This window comes from Coregonus clupeaformis, chromosome 7 (genome assembly GCF_020615455.1).
Source record: "Coregonus clupeaformis isolate EN_2021a chromosome 7, ASM2061545v1, whole genome shotgun sequence".
NCBI lineage: Eukaryota > Metazoa > Chordata > Actinopteri > Salmoniformes > Salmonidae > Coregonus > Coregonus clupeaformis.
Genome location: NC_059198.1, coordinates 15,828,470 through 15,851,353, shown reverse-complemented (window position 1 = coordinate 15,851,353; position 22,884 = coordinate 15,828,470). Strand labels below are relative to the sequence as shown.

The following is a 22,884-nucleotide window of genomic DNA, read 5'->3' as shown; positions in this document are numbered from 1 at the left end:
ATAACGGAAAAGTGGGCGTGCATATGTATTCACCCCCTTTGCTATGAAGCCCCTAAATAAGATCTGGTGCAACCAATTACCTTCAGAAGTCACATAATTAGTTAAATAAAGTCCACCTGTGTGCAATCTAAGTGTCACATGATCTGTCACATGATCTCAGTATATATACACCTGTTCTGAAAGGCCCCTGAGTCTGCAACACCACTAAACAAGGGGCACCACCAAGCAAGCGGCACCATGAAGACCAAGGAGCTCTCCAAACAGGTCAGGGACAAAGTTGTGGAGAAGTACAGATCAGGGTTGGGTTATAAAAAAAGATCAGAAACGTTCAACATCCCACGGAGCACCATTAAATCCATTATTAAAAAATGGAAAGAATATGGCACTACAACAAACCTGCCAAGAGAGGGCCGCCCACCAACACTCACGGACCAGGCAAGGAGGGCATTAATCAGAGAGGCAACAAAGAGACCAAAGATAACCCTGAAGGAGCTGCAAAGCTCCACAGCGGAGATTGGAGTATCTGTCCATAGGACCACTTTAAGCCGTACACTCCACAGAGCTGGGCTTTACGGAAGAGTGGCCACAAAAAAGCCATTGCTTAAAGAAAAAAATAAGCAAACACGTTTGGTGTTTGCCAAAAGGCATGTGGGAGACTCCCCAAACATATGGAAGAAGGTACTCTGGTCAGATGAACTAAAGTTGAGCTTTTTGGCCATCAAGGAAAACGCTATGTCTGGCGCAAACCCAACACCTCTCATCCCCCCCAGAACACCATCCCCACAGTGAAGCATGGTGGTGGCAGCATCATGCTGTGGGGATGTTTTTCATCGGCAGGGACTGGGAAACTGGTCAGAATTGAAGGAATGATGGATGGCGCTAAACACAGGGAAATTCTTGAGGGAAACCTGTTTCAGTCCTCCAGAGATTTGAGACTGGGACGGAGGTTCACTTTCCAGCAGGACAATGACCCTAAGCATACTGCTAAAGCAACACTCGAGTGGTTTAAGGGGAAACATTTAAATGTCTTGGAATGGCCTAGTCAAAGCCCAGACCTCAACCCAATTGAGAATCTGTGGTATGACTTAAAGATTGCTGTACACCAGCGGAACCCATCCAACTTGAAGGAGCTGGAGCAGTTTTGCCTTGAAGAATGGGCAAAAATCCCAGTGGCTAGAAGTGCCAAGCTTATAAAGACATACCCCAAGAGACTTGTAGCTGCAATTGCTGCAAAAGGTGGCTCTACAAAGTGTTGACTTTGGGGGGGGTGAATAGTTTTGCACGCTCAAGTTTTCTTTTTTTTTGTCTTATTTCTTGTTTGTTTCACAATAGAAAATATTTTGCATCTTCAAAGTGGTAGGCATGTTGTGTAAATCAAATGATACAAAGGAGTAAGAAATCATGAATATATTTACGTGTGGATGCCTTTGTTCAAAGTCTATCTCTGTCAAACCCAAGCCCTCTGGGAATGGGGGTTTTGGCTGGGTCTTCACTCAGCTCACTTGTAAGGCTCTGATTGTTCACAAGAGGTCACAATGTCCTTCTTCTTATTTGTCCTGGTTTGTAGTGGAGTGTTTCTTCAGAACAGCTACTTAGCTGTACCAGTGATTGTCTGCTTTCCACCTTGTGTGGTTAGTCAGAGTTTGAACCACTTGACACACACAGCTGCAGCCTGGCAATGTTCGGGTCAAGTCTGGGAGGTGATCTTCTTCACCTCGTGTTGAGGTTCAACGTTCCAACCATTTTCAGACGTGTAGTGACCGCCTCACGTCTTTCTGGTCTAATGTTAATTTTGTTATCAAGGCTTTTTATGCACACTGGCCGAAGGGCGTTCTGTCATGCTGACACGCTCTCTGAGCTCCCTCGGGGCGTGGCTACTTACTTGTGCAAAGCTTATATGAAAAACAATTATCTCATTAGAAAATTAAAATCACATTCCTATCTAAACAAAGATGCATTCATCATTTTTCATATTATATACACAACGTATTGGATGAAAACTTGACAGATAAAGTGTGTATACTTTTCAAGTTACAGTATTTTATTGATACCATTCTTAATGACATCACTAAATAATAAACAATATGACATGATTTTTCTTTAGATCCCCACTGACCATTCACCACATTCTTATGTTATAAATATTGTTCCAGTATTCATAATTTGAACATTTGAGTTTTGGGCGGGAAAAAGTCTCTGGAGACAAAAGACATTCCTCTAGCCAATACTAGAGGGTACAGAGAGAGTCCTCTCCTGCTTAAATTTACGACCGGGTGTGAGGTGTCAAAACCGGCCCAGTGCCCTCCTCCCCTCTTCTGTGGGTGGGAGAGGCCTGGTTATTGTCAACCATTGCCAAGCTAATCGGAGCCCTTAGATCCTCACACAGGACAGTCATGACATATCTCAGCCTAATAGATTACACAGAATGTATACCAGCACACACCCAGAGTTCCTCACACCATGGAGACCACACTAATATACCCATGTTCATTTCTTAATGGAATCTCTTTATTTATTTATAGATGGCTGTCCTGGAAATACAGGCTAATGGAGATGCTGTTGTGTCCAAGGAGGCCATCACCAACGCAGGCCAGTCTCTGGAGGATCCTCTTATGAGAGTCAGTCTCACTCATGTTTCCATCCATTGGCCAAATATAGCAAAGCATCACAGTGGGCCAATGTACAAAAACACATTTGATTAAAACCCACACCTTATGAAATCAAGTTTATTGAATGTACATGTTAAAGGATCCCAACACACTAATTAAACCCTAACTAATACGCTACATAGCTTTGACCTTTGACCTCCACTCTCTCTTGCAGGAGTTTACTCAGTCATGTGTGCGTCATGAGGCCAAGCAGCGTCCCACAGCCCACGACCTGCTGTTCCACCGTGTGCTGTTTGAGGTTCACTCCCTCAAGCTACTGGCTGCCCACTGCCTCATCAGTAACCAGTGTGAGTATCTCCTCAGTCCTCAGCTCTGAAGCCCCAATGCACATGGCATGCAATCTGTGGAATGACAACTGCAATCTGTTTGGCATGACAATGAGTGGCAAGAAGTGGCATGATGGCACAAACAGAATGGTACCCAGGCTAGCCATTTGTGTGGGAGAGAGAAAATGTTTCCACGTCTATTTCCTTTTTGTCATGGGACAGCTGAAAAATACTGAAATCCTTTTTGGGATTTCATGGGATTTCTTTGGACGTCTGTTGTTACAATGGAAGTGGAAAAGTTGTTCTATTTAATTTGCTATATAACAAACTGGTGTGGCATCCATGTAATGCTCCCTTACCCCTCTCTCTTTGCAGACCTGCTGCCAGAGAACTGTGTGGAGGAGAAGACCAAGTCCTTTGACCCCAATGGTCTCATGGCAGAAATCAAACATGGCAACCGGCCTGGCGTCCAGCTCAAGTATTCCCATGTGTCTCCTTTGGAGCTGGACAAGTTCCTTGAGGACGTCAAGTAAGGGCTAATTCGATTCACCCATTGGGCTCTGGTCAAAAGTAGTGCACTATATAGGGAATACGGTGCGATTTAGGATGCAGCCTTAGAGGGCTGCCTTGGTCATTGCCTCTTATGGGCTTTGTGTAGCGTGTCTTTAAGAGATGGCCTTGTGGCCTCTGACTTCATTCTGACTCCCCCCTCTTCAGGAATGGGATATACCCCCTCATGAACTTTGCGTCGTCGCGTCCCCACCCTGTACCCCGTGCCCTATCCCTGTCCCACGAACAGGTGGAGACGGCGAAGTCCCCCACCCCTGAGCCCCAAGAGACAGAGAGCAGAAAGGTGAGGGTTAGGTGTGTGTCTGTGTATGTCTCTTTCTATTTGTTTATGTGTGTGTGTTAAGCCCTATTTGGACAGGATTAATTTTACTGGTGGAGGTCGGGTAATGTAATTATGTGCACGAGCACAAAACACCACATTCGTAATTCTAGTCCCGTGGGAATCTGCCACGTCAGTAATTTTTACATTGTAGGAGAGTAACAATTCCAGCCAGAATAACTACTAGGGTTTTTTGGCAAATTCCAAGGTCCTCTGATGATACTAGTTCCTGTGCGAATCGACATCCCTGTGTTTTGAGAGAAATGTCTGAGTTTGGCAGCTGTTGCTCACGGTTTGAGCAAGAAAACAAAAACTGATTTGATAAATTGAACGAAGTGCTGCGCATAAGATATAATGAAGGGCCTACATGTATCAACTTTCACAGTGAATGCTTTTATTTATATGTTTTGTGCGTATTAATTGAATATTGCCAAATGCATCAGTAAAATATATTGCGCCTATTTAATGTAACCCTTGCCGTTAATAGATGGCCATGCAGCATACAGCTGACCTAAACTTTTGGAAATGATAAGTTCACTTTCTCATTCATAGCAAGTGCACTGGCACTGTTTAGCTCACATCTGAAGGATAGGGGGCATTTAGGATGTCTACTGCGGATCGCTAAAATATCCTAATGATTATGATCACACTTCTTCAATTCAAATATTATGGCGACACTATACCAAAGATGGTTTGGTATGGTTTTGAAACCAAGAAAAAACCTCCAGGCTTCCGTCATAACTGTTAATTTATTGAAAAAAATGAAGAATTACAGGGGGCCGTTTGGAAAAAACGAATCCTGTTCGAATTGTCCTCTGGAATAACAGACATTCTGGGGTAATAATTACATAATCAACGTTCTCTAGTAATACTAGTCCCATGCAAATATACAATTCCAGCCAGAATAACCTACTGTTTTTCAGCAAACTCCAAGGTCCTCTCATAATACTAGTTTACCGAGACATTACAGCGTTTGACAGGTACTGCTCGAAGTTTGAGCAAGAAAACATAACTGATTTGATAAATTAATGCTTAAACAAAGTGCTGCATATATTTCATATGAATGGCCTGCATTTAGCAACTTTCACAGTGAATGATTGTGTTTATACGTTTTGTGCCATGGAATTAAAGTTGAACATCGCCAAATGTGTCAGTTTAATTAGGCCTAAATGTGGAATAAAAAATAATTGTGCCTATAGGCTTATTTAATGAAACCCTGGCTGTTGATGTAATAGGTAACTTATGACAAAGCAGGGCATCCCCGATTCCCCACTGAGCTAAACTTTTAGGAAATAGCAAGTTTATCATCCATAAAAGCATCTCAAGCAAATACTCTCCATACGCTCAAATCAGCAGGATGGGGGGCATTTTTATTAGGAGGGACATCTACCATGGATCGCTAAAATTATCATTATAATTACACTTCTTCAATTTAAATATTATGGGGACACCTATATATTTGGCAGCCAATCACAAGTTATCATTGTAGCTTATTATCGTTTAGACATGATGTTAAAATATCTTCACGCCTAGACTAAAAACCTCCACTCCAGGCTTACGTCATAGACTCAATTGAATGAAAAAAAAAATAATTACAGTATGGAAAAACGAATCCTGTGAGAATCTTCCTCTGAAATAATGCACATGCTGGGATAATGATTACATACAGTGCCTTGCAAAAGTATTCATCCTCCTTGGCATTTTTCCTATTTTGTTGCATTACAATGTCACGATCGTCGTAAGAACCGGACCAAGGCGCAGCGTGATAGGCGTACATCTTTTAATGAGTACTTAATACAATCACAAAAACAACAAAACGATACGTGAAGTCTAAAGGTTCACAAACACAAACCTATAAAGAACAAGATCCCACAAATAACTGTGCAAAACAGGCTGCCTAAGTATGGTTCCCAATCAGAGACAACGAGCAACAGCTGCCTCTGATCGGGAACCACCCTGGCCAACATAGATCTAAACGATCTAGAATAAACACATAGAAACTACAACATAGAAACTAACACCCTGGCTCAACATAAAAGAGTCCCCAGAGCCAGGGCGTGACAGTACCCCCCCCCCCCAAAGGCGCGGACCGCGCCAACTAAACCCAACAGGGGAGGGGCCGGGTGGGCTTTCCGCCTCGGAGGCGGATCCGGCTCCGGGCGTGACCACCACTCTCTTTCTCGCCCTCGTGGTCTGGCCCTGCTGGCCGGAGCTGGACTGAACACCGGTGGAGCGGATTGCTCTACCTCCGGCGTGGAGCAGCTGACCAGTGCCGGACCAGGCACAGGTGGAACAGGCACGGACCGTGCCGGACTGACGACGCCCACCACTGGCTTGGTGCGGGGAGCGGGAACGGGCCGGACCGGGCTGACGACGCGCACCACTGGCTTGGTGCGGGGAGCAGGAACGGGCCGGACCCGGGCTGACGACGCCGCACCACTGGCTTGGTGCGGGGAGCAGGAACAGGCCGAACCGGGCTGGCGACGCGCACCACTGGCTTGGTGCGGGGAGCAGGAACGGGCCGGACCTGGCTGACGACGCGCACCACTGGCTTGGTGCGGGGAGCAGGAACAGGCCGAACCGGGCTGACGACGCGCACCACTGGCTTGGTGCGGGAAGCAGGAACAGGCCGGACCGTACTGGGAACACAGACCACTGGCCTTGTGCGGGGATCAGGAACGGGCCGGACCGGACTGGTAACACACCCCAGTACCTCTCGCCGTGCCTCTACACTCTCCTTCCCCCTCATGACCAATGGCCCCCGTAACCTGGTGGCCTCCTCTCCTAGTCCACAAACTCGCCCTGTAGCTGCCTCCAGCAGCCCCGTCATCCATGCCGTGTGCCCCCCCCAAAAAATGTATTGGGGTTGCCTCTCGCCTGTCCGACGACGGCACGGTTGGCGCCGTACCTCCTCTCTCGCCAGGGCTTTAACTTTTGCCCATGGCCCTTTGCCCGCGAACATGTCCTCCCAAGACCACCATTCGCCCACCTGGGACATCGCCAACTTCTCCAGTTCCTTACCCGGTGTCTGCTCCTGAACACGCTGCTTGGTCCTTCTTTGGTGGGATCTTCTGTCACGATCGTCGTAAGAACCGGACCAAGGCGCAGCGTGATAGGCGTACATCTTTTAATGAGTACTTAATATAATCACAAAAACAACAAAACGATATGTGAAGTCTAAAGGTTCACAAACACAAACCTATAAAGAACAAGATCCCACAAATAACTGTGAAAACAGGCTGCCTAAGTATGGTTCCCATTCAGAGACAACGAGCAACAGCTGCCTCTGATCGGGAACCACCCTGGCCAACATAGATCTAAACGATCTAGAATAAACACATAGAAACTACAACATAGAAACTAACACCCTGGCTCAACATAAAAGAGTCCCCAGAGCCAGGGCGTGACATACAACCTGTAATTTAAATGGAGTTTTATTTGGATTTCATGTAATGGACATACACAAAATAGTCCAAATTGGTGAAGTGAAATGAAAAAAATGACTTGTTTCAAAACATTCAAATAAATAAATAACGGAAAAGTGGTGCGTGCATATGTATTCACCCCCTTTGCTATGAAGACCCTAAATAAGATCTGGTGCAACCAATACCTTCAGAAGTCATGTAATTAGTTAAATAAAGTCCACCTGTGTGCAATCTAAGTGTCACATGATCTGTCACATGATCTCAGTATATATACACCTGCTCTGAAAGGCCCCAGAGTCTGCAACACCACAAAGCAAGGGGCACCACCAAGCAAAGGCCCCAGAGTCTGCAACACCACTAAGCAAGGGGCACCACCAAGCAAGCGGCACCATGAAGACCAAGGAGCTCTCCAAACAGGTCAGGGACAAAGTTGTGGAGAAGTACAGATCAGGGTTGGGTTATAAAAAAAGATCAGAAACTTTCAACATCCCACGGAACACCATTAAATCCATTATTAAAAAATTGAAAGAATATGGCACCACAACAAACCTGCCAAGAGAGGGCCGCCCACCAAAACTCACAGACCAGGCAATGAGGGCATTAATCAGAGAGGCAACAAAGAGACCAAAGATGACCCTGAAGGAGCTGCAAAGCGCCATAGCAGAGATTGGAGTATCTGTCCATAGGTCCACTTTAAGCCGTACACTACACAGAGCTAGGCTTTACAGAAGAGTGGCCATAAAAAAGCCATTGCTTAAAGAAAAAAAAACCAAACATGTTTGTTGTTCGCCAAAAGGCATGTGGGAGACTCCCCAAACATATGGAAGAAGGTACTCTGGTCAGATTAGACAAAAATTGAGCTTTTTGGCCATCATGGAAAACGCTATGTCTGGCGCAAACCCAACACATCTCATCACCCCGAGAACACCATCCCATGATGTGGGGATGTTTTTCATCGGCAGGGACTGGGAAACTGGTCAGAATTGAAGGAATGATGGATGGCGTTAAATACAGGGAAATTCTTGAGGGAAACCTGTTTCAGGCTTCCAGAGATTTGAGACTGGGACAGAGGTTCACCTTCCAGCAGGACAATGACCCTAAGCATACTGCTAAAGCTACACTCGAGTGGTTTAAGGGGAAACATTTAAATGTCTTGGAATGGCCTAGTCAAAGCCCAGACCTCAACCTAATTGAGAATCTGTGGTATGACTTAAAGATTGCTGTACACCAGCGGAACCCATCCAACTTGAAGGAGCTGGAGCAGTTTTGCCTTGAAGAATGGGCAAAAATCCCAGTGGCTAGATGTGCCAAGCTGAAAGAGACATACCCCAAGAGAGGTGGCTCTACAAAGTATTGACTTTGGGGGGGTTAATAGTTATGCACACACAAGTTCTGTTTCTTTGTCTTATTTCTTGTTTGTTTCACAAGAAAAAATATTTTGCATCTTCAAAGTGGTAGGCATGTATTTCCTATTCAAACTCATTTTATGTATGTTTTCATGGAAAACAAGGACATTTCTAAGTGACCACAAACGTTGTGTAAATCAAATGATACAAACCCCCAAAAATTCCATTTAAATTCTTGGTTGTAAGGCAACAAAATAGGAAAAATGCCAAGTGGGGTGAATACTTTCGCAAGCCACTGTAACTAACGTCTCTAATAATACTAGTCCTGTCCAAATAGGACTTTAAAGAGAATAGTGCAAGTTAAAGTACGCTCATCACTCTAACACTGTGTTGGTCTGATGGTGTGTTGCAGGTGATTCAGATGCACTGTAACTTGGAGTCAAATGAAGAAGGGACCAAAACTCATGTGAGTTTGACTATCATCTTCTTTTAAGTAATGGTGTCAATGTGTACAACCCTCCCATGTCACGTGACCTTTTGGAGTTACCATAACTGACATAACATAAAAATCCATTCTGATCCTCATTGCATTTGGGCGATAAGCATATTCTGTGTTGATAAAATGTATTCCTCTATCCTGTCCTCTCCTTAGCTCTCTCTGTTTCTTAAGATGGACGACAAGCTCCATCGACAACTTAGCTGTGACATCCTTCCAAGTGAGTTCTAATGGACACTTTCATATCCATTAATATGTTTTTTTACATATCGTTGTATGAGGCTGAACTATTTTGGATTAATCTTTCAGCTGACAGCTCCAAAGACCTTGCCAATGAACTTGTTCACTACGCCTTCATAAGTGAGGTAGGTATTCTTGTCGCCTAATGTTATTGCAAATGGCCTTTGTCATTCTAATTGATATCCTGTAATGATCTAACCCTGTGTAACCCCATGCAGGAGGACTGTGAGAAGCTGGCAGGATTCCTTGAGGACGCGCTCACCAGACACAAGGGCAAAGCGCTGGCCTCTGGGACCACACAGTGAGAAGGGGCCGCTACGGAAGCTGGCCCACAGAGAGGGGCCTCGGGCATTGACCACTCAAACAGAGCAAGACAGGGGCAAGAAGGCAGGATCACTCAGCCAGGATCAGAGGGGCTGGGTCCAGTGAGGGTTTGAAGGATTGGGCCTGATGAGTGGTGATTGGGACTGGGCCTGATGATTGGTGGATCATCCCAAAGAGGGCTAGGATAGGCCAGGACTGAGAGGGACAGAAAGCATATCCAGTTGGATGACCCAGAGGCATCATGGCTGGTTAAATTAATTTGAATTCAATCACTTTTTGACAACACCCCTTTTGATTTGAACAAAACCTTCCATACATATTTGCCCATTGTAGAAGTGCTCAGAAAGTGACATTCAAGTGATAAAGGTGCTCAAAGTTGACTGATTTAGCAAACTCCACCATACCATGAGACATTCCATTTCTTCATCACTGGAAAATATAATCAGTTGAGATTGATATAATTTAAAAGCTTACAAACAGGGTTGTGAAATATTTTATAATTTCTGGCAAAAATAAATAAAAATCATACTAATGTCATTTTTTAACCTTTAACGTCAATTTTATTTTCGCATATGTTGTAGCTCAGACCCTATTTTACATCATCTAAGGTTTTGTGTTAATGCCCGCCATCGGTTGAGACACAACATGCTCTTGAATAAATCAAATCACATTTTATTGGTCACATACACATATTTAGTAGATGTTATTGCGGGTGTAGCAAAATGCTTGTGTTCCTAGCTCCACAGTGCAGTAGTATCTAACAATTCACAACAATACACACAAATCTAAAAATAAAAGAATGGAATTAAGAAATATATAAAAATATTAGGACGAGCAATGTCGGAGTGGCATTGACTAAAATACGGTAGAATAGAATACAGTATATACATATGAAATGAGTAAATCAGTATGTAAACATGATTAAATTGACTAGTGTTCCATTATTAAAGTGACCAGTGATTCCATGTCTATGTACATAGGGCAGCAGCCTCTAAAGTGCAGGGTTGAATACAGGGTGAGTGTCATGTTTTGGCAGAAAAATGGGAATAAAATGAAAATGTCAACTTTCAAATGGTACCACAAAGATCATCAGAGAATGTTGACTTGAATGGGAATATTTGTTGTTTTAAATCTTTCTGAAAATCTTTTCTTTCTGACCACTTCTTCCATGGGCAAACATGCATGGAAAGTTTTGTTTAAATCAAAAGGGATGCTGTCAAAAAGTGATTGAATTCAAATGAATTTACCCGGCTGTGTTCAGCTATCCCACAATGCAGTGGAAGATTGATAAGTCCCCCTGCCTAAAAGGGCTGTAATGCCTTAAGATGTCATCATCCATAATGCCACTACTATACTGTACTGCCAGTAGAGATGTTTCCAATGATGGATGGATGTAGTGCATTCAAGAAGAACCAATAAAACAGCTATGTTTTTATGTTATTTTACAGTCTTTTAATTAATAGTTGATAACTCCAGAAATGTACATTTGGAAGTTGTTTTTGGAAAATAATAAAAGAAAAAGGCTCCCTAGTTTTATAAGCCCAAGCAATACCTACCGTAGAAATGTCTAGCTCTTAGAGAGCAAATTTGATGACAAAGATAAGAACCGTCCAACATGCATGGTTAACATGCTAACACTTAAGTTAACTTCATTATTTTTGCTTAGTTCTATGAACAGCATTAGCGTTGCACAGACCTCTTTTTCTGTTGACGTTTTAATGGTGTATAATGGTCTTCAAAACACACTCGCAGTGCATTCTACCAGTGCTTTGCTAGCCTGAATGACTCTCCATGCGTTAGTAGTAACGAGCAATGAGATGATGCCTCTCTTTTAGCCTGTAGTGCTCTTAAGGGTTTTCCCTGTGAAAGTGTTCTGTAAGCCAAAGACTTGCAAAGTGCCTGTGATGGCAACCCACTATGTACAAAACCCATAATACATAACTACACAGCAACAGAACGCAACTTCAGAATATGACAAAAACTCCAGACAGTCAACGATTCAGTCTATTGGGTTGGTGTCAACAGAATACTATACTTTTCATTTATTCTGAAAACCAGCTTGTGAATGTGTTGAGGGACCACAGCTTGTACTCTAGAAATGTCTAAATCCATTCTAGAAAATGAATTGCAGCTAAACACAGAATATAGTCTACTCCGATTGAGCCATTTCAGAATATGATTATGAATGGAGGGTTTTGTTAAATAGTAGAGGGTTTAAAATAAATAATGCCCAGAATAAAACTGATTTGAAAGCAATTCATTACTATTCTGCTGAACGATATAACTACTACAGTACACAACACAAAAAAGCATGATATACTTTCTGTAGGTTGAAGCTGAATTCTGCATTAGTAAATGTGTTATTTGGCTGTTCTGTCCACAGATGTCCAATGCATTCTAAAGCAAGCAAAAGTAAATAATTGATCTGTTGCAGTGGGATTTAATAATTTATGGATGCCTTTAAAGTAAAAAATAAATAAAAAATAAAAGTTGCTTTATCAATCTTAAACAGTATACACTGAGTGTACAAAACATTAGGAACACCTTCCTAATATTGAGTTGCACCCCGTTTTGCCCTCAGAACAGCCTCAATTCATCGGGTCATGGACTCTACAAGGTGTCGAAAGCGTTCCACAGGGATGCTGGCCCATGTTGACGCCAATGCTTCCCACAGTTGTGTCAAGTTGGCTGGATGTCTTTTGGATGGTGGACCATTCTTGATACACACAGGAAGCTGTTGAGCGTGAAAAACCCAGCAGTGTTGCAGTTCTTGACACACTTAAACCAGTGCGCTTGGTACCTACTACCACACCCGGTTCAAAGGCACTTACATCTTTTGTCTTGCCCATTCACCCTCTGAATGGCAGGCACACATACACAATATATGTCTCAATTGTCTCAAGGCTTAAAAATCCTCCTTTAACCTGTCTCCTCCCCTTCATCTACACAGATTGAAGTGGATTTAACAGGTGACATCAATAAAGGATGATAACTTTCACCTGGTCAGTCTGTCATGGTGTTCCTATTGTTTTGTACACTCAGTGTATATTCTTCAGTACCTGCATCTGTTAACAATATGACGTTTGTTCCTTATCCTATCAGTAAATCTTTGGTCCTATTACAATTACACTCCTGTATAGATGTTGCATAATATGCTCATTGCTCTTAAAATGTCAAGCCTTTTATCAGCTAGTCTCTTGGGGAAAGCTTTTCTCCCAGTCATTTATCTGTAGGATATGGTGTACATAAATATGTCTGTGTCTGTTCAAAGGTGTTTACCTTGAACAGAAGTATGAATGCTCGGAGTGGTGCTACTGTTGTCTAGTAGTCTGCAATGCATGTCTTAATAATAGCTCCAAACTGTTCAGACTCTTCTTTTCCAAGATTGCCTTAGTCATTGACAGAGCTCCATTGACTGACTCCAGGGGTAACCTGATCAAGAAAAATGAATGTTCAGACTAAGCAAAGCCCATCCATCCATTAGTCTTTTTCCGTAGCTATCACTTCTTTCTCCTGAGTCTGGATTCTGTTGTATGTCGGCTCTTTATTGTACTGGACGTGTTCTACTTATCCTTCTGTAAAATATTGTACTGCAATGAATGACAATAAAACAATGTGATGTCACATCATGGTGAGACTGCGTTTACAGAGGGGTTTTGAATGTTATTATATCTTGGGGTCCTGACTTAGTTACATTCAATTTTACATATCAACATCAAGACACAGATAACTAACCATTTTTATTTTTTAGAGAATTCAGTTCTAGGGGCCTCTCAGCAGATAGATCGTGACAAGGGGCAGGTTACACTTATTAAAACAGTTTTACTTAAAGCTAGAATCCTTGTTGCTACATCCATTTTTGGACATATAAATGAATGATATATACACATTGATTATTGAAGAATATAACTTATTAATGCCTCATGAGCTTAGTTCAACTGTCGTAACCCATCAGAACCCAAAATATAAGCTTATTTTACTCCAATATTAGTAAACAATGTAAATGTAAACAAACACTGTATAGCCTCAAAACATGGTTAAAACCAGAGCCATATATATTAGGCTCTGGTTTAAACTATAATTTTCTATATCATGGATGGTCAGACAGAGGCATCCATACCTCTGTCTATGAATTTGAGAGTTAACATTTCTCCAGGCCTATCCCTCAGCTTTTTAGCAGAACTGAGGTGGGGTCAATGCTTTGTTATTGTTTCAATTACGGATTCTAGCTTTAATCTGTCCTGAATATGACCCCCCACATTTTTTTTTGATGAATGTAAAGCAATCTTATGGCTACATCAACACTACACTGTGTAATGCAAAGCACCTGGCTACTTTTGTCAAAGAAAATGGGCAAAAAAACATGAAACCAAACCTGGCAACCCTGAACTGTGCATGAACATCCTGGGCCCGGTTTCCCAAAAGCATATTAAGGCTAAACCCGCTGACAGACAGCGCCGGTGGACGGGGTGGCCCATTCATTTTCAATGAAGCCTCTATCCAGTCGGAGCGGTCAGCGGTGCTCAATGGAAGCTACTCAGCCAGCCGAGGCGGAGAAAGTAGGATTCTGCTCTATTTTTCAAGCGGTTCCATCGTTGTTGACCAATCATAGTTGAAAACGTAGCCTGCGTGGTGATACGTCAGAACATATGTCCAACAGCAGGACCAGCTAACTTGCCCACTCTAGCCTAGGAATTTATGCCACGTTCAAGTACTCGTCGGAGCTAGGAAACTCTGACATTTCCGACTTGCTAACTGGTTGTAGTTATGCACGTGCCTAGGTGGCTAACACTATCATTTACAGAATCACGTTTAACCATAAAAATAATTATTTTCTAATCCATTTTTGGATTATTAATTTCTGTTGCATGTAAACACATCTTTATGCATGCTAGCGATTCTTTTTTCACACGTCGATAATTTTTTTCAATTTCCGTTGCTATTTTCACCAGTGGCTGTCACATGGACTGTGGGCTTTCACCAAGGGACCAGGGTTCCGGTTTAGAAGCACGGTTTCTACTGCTCCTACAGTTTTGCTTCGGTACGGCAGTTTAACTGACGCCCAGCCCAGAAAGACAATGTCCATACACGGCCACATAGAGAACTCAGATTTGAAAATTCCTAATAAGACACTTTAGTTATCACATTTGAGCACAGAACATCCATTGATTTATTCAAATAATTGTGACTGAAGCCGATTTTTAAAAATGTCTCACAGCCGAAGATATTAACATTTTATATACATCCAAAGTCTGCCATGTTTTTGGATGACGTAATGAGATAGTCGCTGCTCGCACTGCTCCCTGTGCTTACTGAGTGCTAGTGCACATGTGATGTTGGTCCTTATAAACTGGATGCAACCCAGATTTAAAAAGGTCCATAAATTGTCATATGCGAACGTGAGTAGATTACCTCGAAAACAACGGTCAAACATCTTGAATGCAGTCTCCAGTTCTTATTATATCTCAGTGGCTGTCACCCTTGTGTATGAATGCACTAGCCGCTTTGACTAGAGGGACAAGTGGTGTACATGGCGATATTCCGCTGGCTGTCCAAAAAGCGCTTTAGTTTATCGTTAGAACGTTTGTAGGTGCAGTTAAATTCTATCCAGATGCAGCAGTTGGTGGTGCTCATGCCCAAAATGGGCTTGTTCAACATTGCAGCCAACGACAGTGCAGGCCACTGCCGATTGACTGATCTACAAAAAACCTTGCATCATAAATAAGTACTCATTTTTATTTTGTAGAGCAGTCATTCAGTCACAATTTATTATGGTTTTGATCCTCTCGAACACGGCGAATAGAATTCTACTCTTATTTGCTCTATTTTTCAAGCGTTGCCGTCATTGTTAACCACTAGGTTACCCCATTTGCTCACAGCAAAAACTTGACCTTTTTCAAAAAAAGCAATTTTGTTGTCTGCTTGTTTTAGTCAATTACAAAACTACATTTAAGAAAAGTACATGTATAAAGATTACTTTTCAACATTGCCTGCTCCCTAGTGTAGGGCTTCACTTATGCCCCTTTTCATGACGGTGCTAGCAGCCACGAGTGAGTGAGTCAATAGTTAACTACTGACAGGAACATTAAGCTACCCAAGACCCACAACACAAACAAATGGACTATACAGCTACAAGTAGTGAATAGACTTACAAATGGACCATACTGTACAAGTTCAATGTTTTACCTGTGATGAAATGTTTTCCACACACATAGAGCTAGAGGTCTAACTAGGTGTAGCCTACTTGGACACCAGCTCCCCACAATTTCCCACACCGAATAGCCTGAAGCCACAGGGCTCTTCTCGCAAGCTCCATTTCCCTACCCGGGAGCAATACGAACCATAGGTCGGGATTTTTGACCTGGTTACATGTACATTGAACAACACAGCAGTTTTTCTGCATGTTTTGTTATTTCTGTATAACAAAAAAATATATGACAATGTTGGCTCTTTTACACTGAGGGTAAATTGTTTCCCCAATTTGTGGGCATGGTTGAGGGGATTTTCTTATTATTACGAAAAAATTGCCTATTATAAAAAATGTCTTGCAATTCTACGTAATTTTACATATCAGCTGAATCTTTTTTTAATACCACACAAATTACCAAAATTACAGGCTAAGAATGGACAGAGAGATAGGCCTATGTGTTCATCTGATCATATTTCTCCAATGCCAAATCAGTGTCTTCTTTGCAACGAAACTGTCCCTGTTTGCAAATAATTCAATCTAATATGTCATTAGGAATCTGAGCATTGTACTTTCAAAAGTTAGGCCTACCCGAGACAGAGTAGGCCTACTGACGTAGAAATATTTTAGCTTTAACTGCTGGCTACTCTTCTTCCATGTCTTAACCCAATGAGAGGTCACAAGTGTATCCCTAAAAGCTGTCTGGGTTTAAACATCTTATATTGTACAGAAAGTGAATAGCTTAATCAATTGATAGTGACAGAATTAGATTACTTCCCAAGGAAAGTCAGCCTCTGAATGTCAAATAAATTAAACAATGATATCCCCATATGCATCAGAGTCACGTCTTTCCCGGGTATTTTACAGCTTGTTTCTAGCATAAAGTATGGCAGACCAAAGCGCTGTTAAAGATCACTTTATATAATTGGATCCATTTTATTTTATTTAAGCTATTAGGCCTGTGCTTTTTGCCATTTTCTTTAATAAAATGTAGGCCTATGGCATACCCTCTCATACCCCCTCAATTCGAGTCTCGGTTTTAACTTAACAGCCCTTCACTGACATGGAGGTAGGCTATTTAAAGAGTGCATGGTGGGTGGAGGAATTGACCGACAAATCTATAGATATAGCATTTAGTCTGTCAAACAGGTAGGCCTACCTCTTATTCCTTAAATAGGAATAAATAGGCTCCAACACAAAGCCCTCGTTGTTAGTCAGATTAAAATTAAGACGATTGAAATTAATTGTGCCTACTCAAATGTGCATACTTTCCGCACCATGAGCTGTCCATTTCCGATTGTTTGTGCCGTGGCTGCTGCTTTAAGTATCAGCACCACAATGTAAATTACTCTAATCTGTTTTATTGGGAGGTCAAAAACTGACCTGGAAGACCAGGTGTGTTGAATTTAGGCAATCACCGAAATGATCAATTAGCTCAGTTGGTCAGGGCTGCGTTCAGTACATGAAAACGTAATAGAACGTTCAATTGAATGGAAACAGTGCTGTACTGAACGACCAGTTGAAAAATGGGGAGGGGTTGGGTTGTGGCTTCAAGCCACACTCCGGCATACCCACCGAACGGCGGAGCAAACGTATCTCAAAGTCTGTTCAAGAACGTTTTGGGATAACGGGTCGTTCAGTACAAACCGTTCCACAATGTTACAAACGTTCAAGCGAACTGAACGCTCCCCTGGTGTGGTGCCTAGTTGGAACAAAATCCTGCAGTACCTGCGGCACTCCAGGAACAGGGTTGCCTACCACTGCTCTAGAGACCTGTGGTGAAACGATTGCTGTGCAAGGTATTGGGCAACAGCTTTCTTCCAGGGCCCATATTCACAAAGAATCGGGGCAGTAGGGATAGTGATCTAAGATAACCTCCCCCTTGTCAATGTAACTTTACTCAGTGTGAAGACAAAACTGATCCTAAAATCAGTACTCCTACTCTGGGATTCTTTGTGAATATGGGCCCTGGCCTGTCAGTATGCTGGCGTGTCAGTAATGCCACGCCACCTGAAATGCAACAAAAACATGAATAAGAATTAGCTTAGTCAGTCAGGAACTTTGCTAACTAACTAAGGAAACACACATGTAGCTAAATGTGCACAAGCCCCCAGATCAGCCAAATTATATGAAAACAACACAGCCTATTTGCAGTAAAATGAGGGGCATTTTTCTTGCCAACTTTAGGGCACAAATACATCAATAAGCAGGCAGGGGAACAAAGTAGTTTGACAAAAACTATTAAAATAGTCAGTAACTAGCTAGTCTTTAAAATATAGCTACCAAGTATATAGCTAGTTGTTATTTTCTAGAAACCTAGTTAGAGTCCACTTAGCTAGCTAGCTAGCTAAGGTGAACTGTTGGTGGGAGTACTTTATCAATCAGATGAATAGCTAGCAAATATATTTGTTCACCTATGTGTACCTTGTAGCAGCTAGCTGACCCACGTTTTCGATGCATGCCTCCACACAGAAAATAAATTAATCTGGAGATGTGTAGTTTATTAGCCACAATAAAGATAAGCCACAATAGTGGAATTTGCGGTTCGCCTTCAAAATAAAGGTCCCACATTGAAACGGATACAAATAGTGGAATCATGCCATATTTGGACTAGATAATGCTTAACAACTTTGGAATGTTGTTATATAAATTCAACAAAACACAATAATTAGTTAATTTGACAAAAAAGGACAAATCAGTTGAAATCGCACTGTGGATGTATTAGATTTTATACTCAGTGACACCCAGAGAACAACTGTGAAGAGTTTACACATGTTAGCGTAAAAGCTCTTATTGCAGGACTTTGACAGTGGGAAATCACCTCCCCAGTCAGTCTATTGTGCGTATTGGACATTGATATTGCAATGTACAGCCTTACCACTTTTCATGGACTCAAGATCCATTAATTGAAATGCATTCCAGGTGACTACCTCATGAAGCTGGTTGAGATAATGCCAAGAGTGTGCAAAGCTGTCATCAAGGCAAAGGGTGGCTATTTGAAGAATTTCAAATATAAAAAATATTTTGATTTGTTTAACACTTTTTTGGTTACTACATGATTCCATATGTGTTATTTCATAGTTTTGATGTCTTCACTATTATTCTACAGTGTAGAAAATAGTAAAAAATAAAGAAAAAACATTGAATTAATAGGTCTTCTAAAACTTTTGACAGGTATTGTATATAAATGAATAAAGTGAATTAAAGTTTGAATAATTAAATAATACATACAGTGGGGAGAACAAGTATTTGATACACTGCCGATTTTGCAGGTTTTCCTACTTACAAAGCATGTAGAGGTCTGTAATTTGTATCATAGGTACACTTCAACTGTGAGAGACATAATCTAAAACAAAAATCCAGAAAATCACATTGTATGATTTTTAAGTAATTATTTTGCATTTTATTGCATGACATAAGTATTTGATCACCTACCAACCAGTAAGAACTCCGGCTCTCACAGACCTGTTAGTTTTTCTTTAAGAAGCCCTCCTGTTCTCCACTCATTACCTGTATTAACTGCACCTGTTTGAACTCGTTACCTGTATAAAAGACACCTGTCCACACACTCAATCAAACAGACTCCAACCTCTCCACAATGGCCAAGACCAGAGAGCTGTGTAAGGACATCAGGGATTAAATTGTAGACCTGCACAAGGCTGGGATTGGCTACATGATAATAGGCAAGCAGCTTGGTGAGAAGGCAACAACTGTTGGCGCAATTATTAGAAAATGGAAGTTCAAGATGACGGTCAATCATCCTCGGTCTGGGGCTCCATGCAAGGTCTCACCTCGTGGGGCATCAATGATCATGAGGAAGGTGAGGGATCAGCCCAGAACTACACGGCAGGACCTGGTCATTGACCTGAAGAGAGCTGGGACCACAGTCTCAAAGAAAACCATTAGTAACACACTACGCCATCATGGAATAAAATCCTGCAGCGCACGCAAGGTCCCCTTGCTCAAGGCAGCGCATGTCCAGGCCCGTCTGAAGTTTGCCAATGACCATCTGGATGATCCAGAGGAGGAATGGGAGAAGGTCATGTGGTCTGATGAGACAAAAATAGAGCTTTTTGGTCTAAACTCCACTCGCCGTGTTTGGAGGAAGAAGAAGGATGAGTACAACCCCAAGAACACCATCCCAACCGTGAAGCATGGAGGTGGAAACATCATTCTTTGGGGATGCTTTTCTGCAAAGGGGACAGGACGACTGCACCGTATTGAGGGGAGGATGGATGGGGCCATGTATCGCGAGATCTTGGCCAACAACGACCCGAAACACACAGCCAGGGCAACTAAGGAGTGGCTCCGTAAGAAGCATCTCAAGGTCCTGGAGTGGCCTAGCCAGTCTCCAGACCTGAACCCAATAGAAAATCTTTGGAGGGAGCTGAAAGTCCGTATTGCCCAGCGACAGCCTCGAAACCTGAAGGATCTGGAGAAGGTCTGTATTGAGGAGTGGGCCAAAATCCCTGCTGCAGTGTGTGCAAACCTGGTCAAGACCTACAGGAAACGTATGATCTCTGTAATTGCAAACAAAGGTTTCTGTACTAAATATTATGTTCTGCTTTTCTGATGTATCAAATACTTATGTCATGCAATAAAATGCAAATTAATTATTTAAAAATCATACAATGTGATTTTCTGGATTTTTGTTTTAGATTCCGTCTCTCACAGTTGAAGTGTACCTATGATAAAAATTACAGACCTCTCTACATGCTTTGTGTAATGACGCTCCAGGAGAGTGAGGATCCATTTGCAGTTTTATTACAATCTGGGTCGTACAAACAGGGTCAATCGCCAGCAGACACAACAGTAGGGATAAGGCAACTCGTAATCCAGGTACAGGCATAAGGTCAGGGCAGGCAGCAAGCTTACAAAAATCAGTCCAGTAAAGAATATAGTCCAGGGCAGGCAGCAAAGAATCAAGGAGGGAAAAACAGTCCAGAGTAAATCCACGGGCAGACAGACACAGGCGAAAACGCTCAGAAATGATCACCAGGGTAAACAAGACTTCGCAAAGAGAGAGAGTTTGAGAGCACCTAAATAGTCTACTGATGGGAGTCAGGTGCAACGGTAATCAGAGCCAGGTATGTGGGAAATGTAGTTCAGGGGTTTAATACTCAGGAGAGGGTTCCCTCTGGTGGTGAGCAGGAGGAACAGCGGGAGTCTCGTTTGTGACAGAGCCCCCCCCCTGCGAGCGGCTCCTGACGCGAAGAGGCGAACGACGCCGGGGTCTTCCTCGAGGTCGGGGGGCCGGTTTCTCCGGGTGCGTCCTATGGAACTCAGTCCTGAGTGCGGGGTCGAGTATGTCCTCTGTATTAACCCAGGATCGCTCTTCCGGTCCGTACCCCTCCCAATCCACCAGATATTGGAGGAGCCTGCCCCGGCGTCTGGAATCGAGTAGATCTCGAACCTGATATGCCTCCTCGCCGTCCACCAAGATGGGTGGGGGGCCCTGATCACTGGTCTGCTCCTCCTCCTCCGCTCTCGGACCACCAGCGGGTTTGAGAAGTGATACATGAAAAGTGGGAGAGATACGATAATTAGAGGGTAATGCCAAACGGAAGGAAACTGGTGTAATCTGTTTAACAATTTGGAAGGGACCTACATACCTGGGACTGAGTTTCTTGCAAGGAAGTCTGAGGCGTAGGTCTCGAGTGGATAGCCAGACCCATTGACCTGGAGTATATTCGGGATTGGGGCGACGGTGACGATTGGCCTGCAACTTCTGTCTCCTGACAGCACGTAGCAAGTGGGTGTGAGCCTGACTCCAGATGTCCTCGCTTCTCTGGAGCCAGTCGTTGACAGAGGGTACCTCGGTGGGTTCCCCTGACCATGGAAATAGGGGAGGTTGGAAGCCCATTACACATTGGAATGGAGTTAGACCGGTGGAGGGTTTCTGGAGTGAGTTCTGTGCATACTCCGCCCACATGAGGAATCGACTCCAGTCTGCTTGGTTCTGATGACAGTAGGCTCTGAGAAACCGGGTGATCTCCTGATTGAGGCGTTCTGTCTGACCATTAGATTGTGGGTGATATCCTGAAGTGAGGCTAATGTTGATGTTGAGTTGTTGGAAGAATGCTGACCATACTCTGGATGTGAATTGGGGCCCCCGGTCCGACACGATGTCCTCAGGCAGGCCATAGAAGCGAAACACAAGGTTGCACATGAGTTCGGCTGTTTCCAATGCTGTGGGCAGTTTGGGAAGTGGAATCAACCGGCAGGCCTTGGAGAAGCGATCTATGACAGTGAGTATTGTGGTGTTCCCATTGGACTTGGGAAGATCGGTAATAAAGTCTATGGCAAGATGGGACCATGGTCGGTGGGGAACTGGCAGTGGTTGCAGTAGGCCCGATGGTAGTTGTCTGAGATGTTTGCTTGTGTTACAGGTGGTGCATTCGTTAATGAATTTTATTGTGTCTGCCCGCAAGGTTGGCCACCAAAAGCTGTTCTGAAGCAGGTGAACAGTGGCAGCGATTCCAGGATGACCGGAGCTGAGTACGGAGTGAACTTGCTGTAGCACTTTCTGACAGAGATCCTGAGGTACAAAAGTTTTGTTAGGGGGCATTCGGGAGGAGGGGTCTTTTGTGAATTGGCCTGGGTGAGCTCTGTCATGATGTCCCACTGAATAGGGGCCACGATTAATGACTCAGGAAGCAGGGTTTCCTTGGATTCAGTGGGAACTACACCGTCGTGTTGGCGTGATAATGCGTCTGCTTTGGTGTTCTTTGAACCGGGACGATAGGTAACGGTGAAGTCAAATCGTGTAAAGAAGAGAGCCCACCTCGCTTGTCTGGGATTCAGTCTCTTGGCAGATCGCAAGTATTCCAGATTCTTGTGGTCAGTTAGAATCACAAACGGGTGTTTAGCTCCCTCCAGCCAATGACGCCACTCCTCCATAGCTGCTTTCATGGCCAACAGTTCTCGGTTTCCGACGTCGTAGTTCTGTTCGGCTGGACTAAGTTTGCGGGAGTAATAGGCGCACGGATAGAGCTTGAGTGGGGATCCGTGCCGCTGTGAGAGGATGGCTCCAATGCCCGTA

At 43.2% G+C, this 22,884-nt stretch overlaps 1 protein-coding gene across 1 annotated transcript in view; it reads left to right on the top strand.

Moving 5' to 3' along the window:
• The window catches only part of LOC121569912 (nuclear receptor-binding protein 2), a 72,221-nt gene extending 62,219 nt beyond the window's left edge, over positions 1-10,002 (top strand). The window contains exons 10-17 of the mRNA XM_041881243.2: positions 2,523-2,618; positions 2,824-2,956; positions 3,311-3,464; positions 3,653-3,788; positions 9,008-9,061; positions 9,248-9,311; positions 9,401-9,456; positions 9,550-10,002. Of these exons, the coding sequence (XP_041737177.1) occupies positions 2,523-2,618; positions 2,824-2,956; positions 3,311-3,464; positions 3,653-3,788; positions 9,008-9,061; positions 9,248-9,311; positions 9,401-9,456; positions 9,550-9,636 (780 nt within the window). The 3' untranslated portion in view covers positions 9,637-10,002. The remainder of the gene's footprint in view (positions 1-2,522; positions 2,619-2,823; positions 2,957-3,310; positions 3,465-3,652; positions 3,789-9,007; positions 9,062-9,247; positions 9,312-9,400; positions 9,457-9,549) is intronic.
• The last annotated feature ends 12,882 nt before the right edge of the window (positions 10,003-22,884 follow it).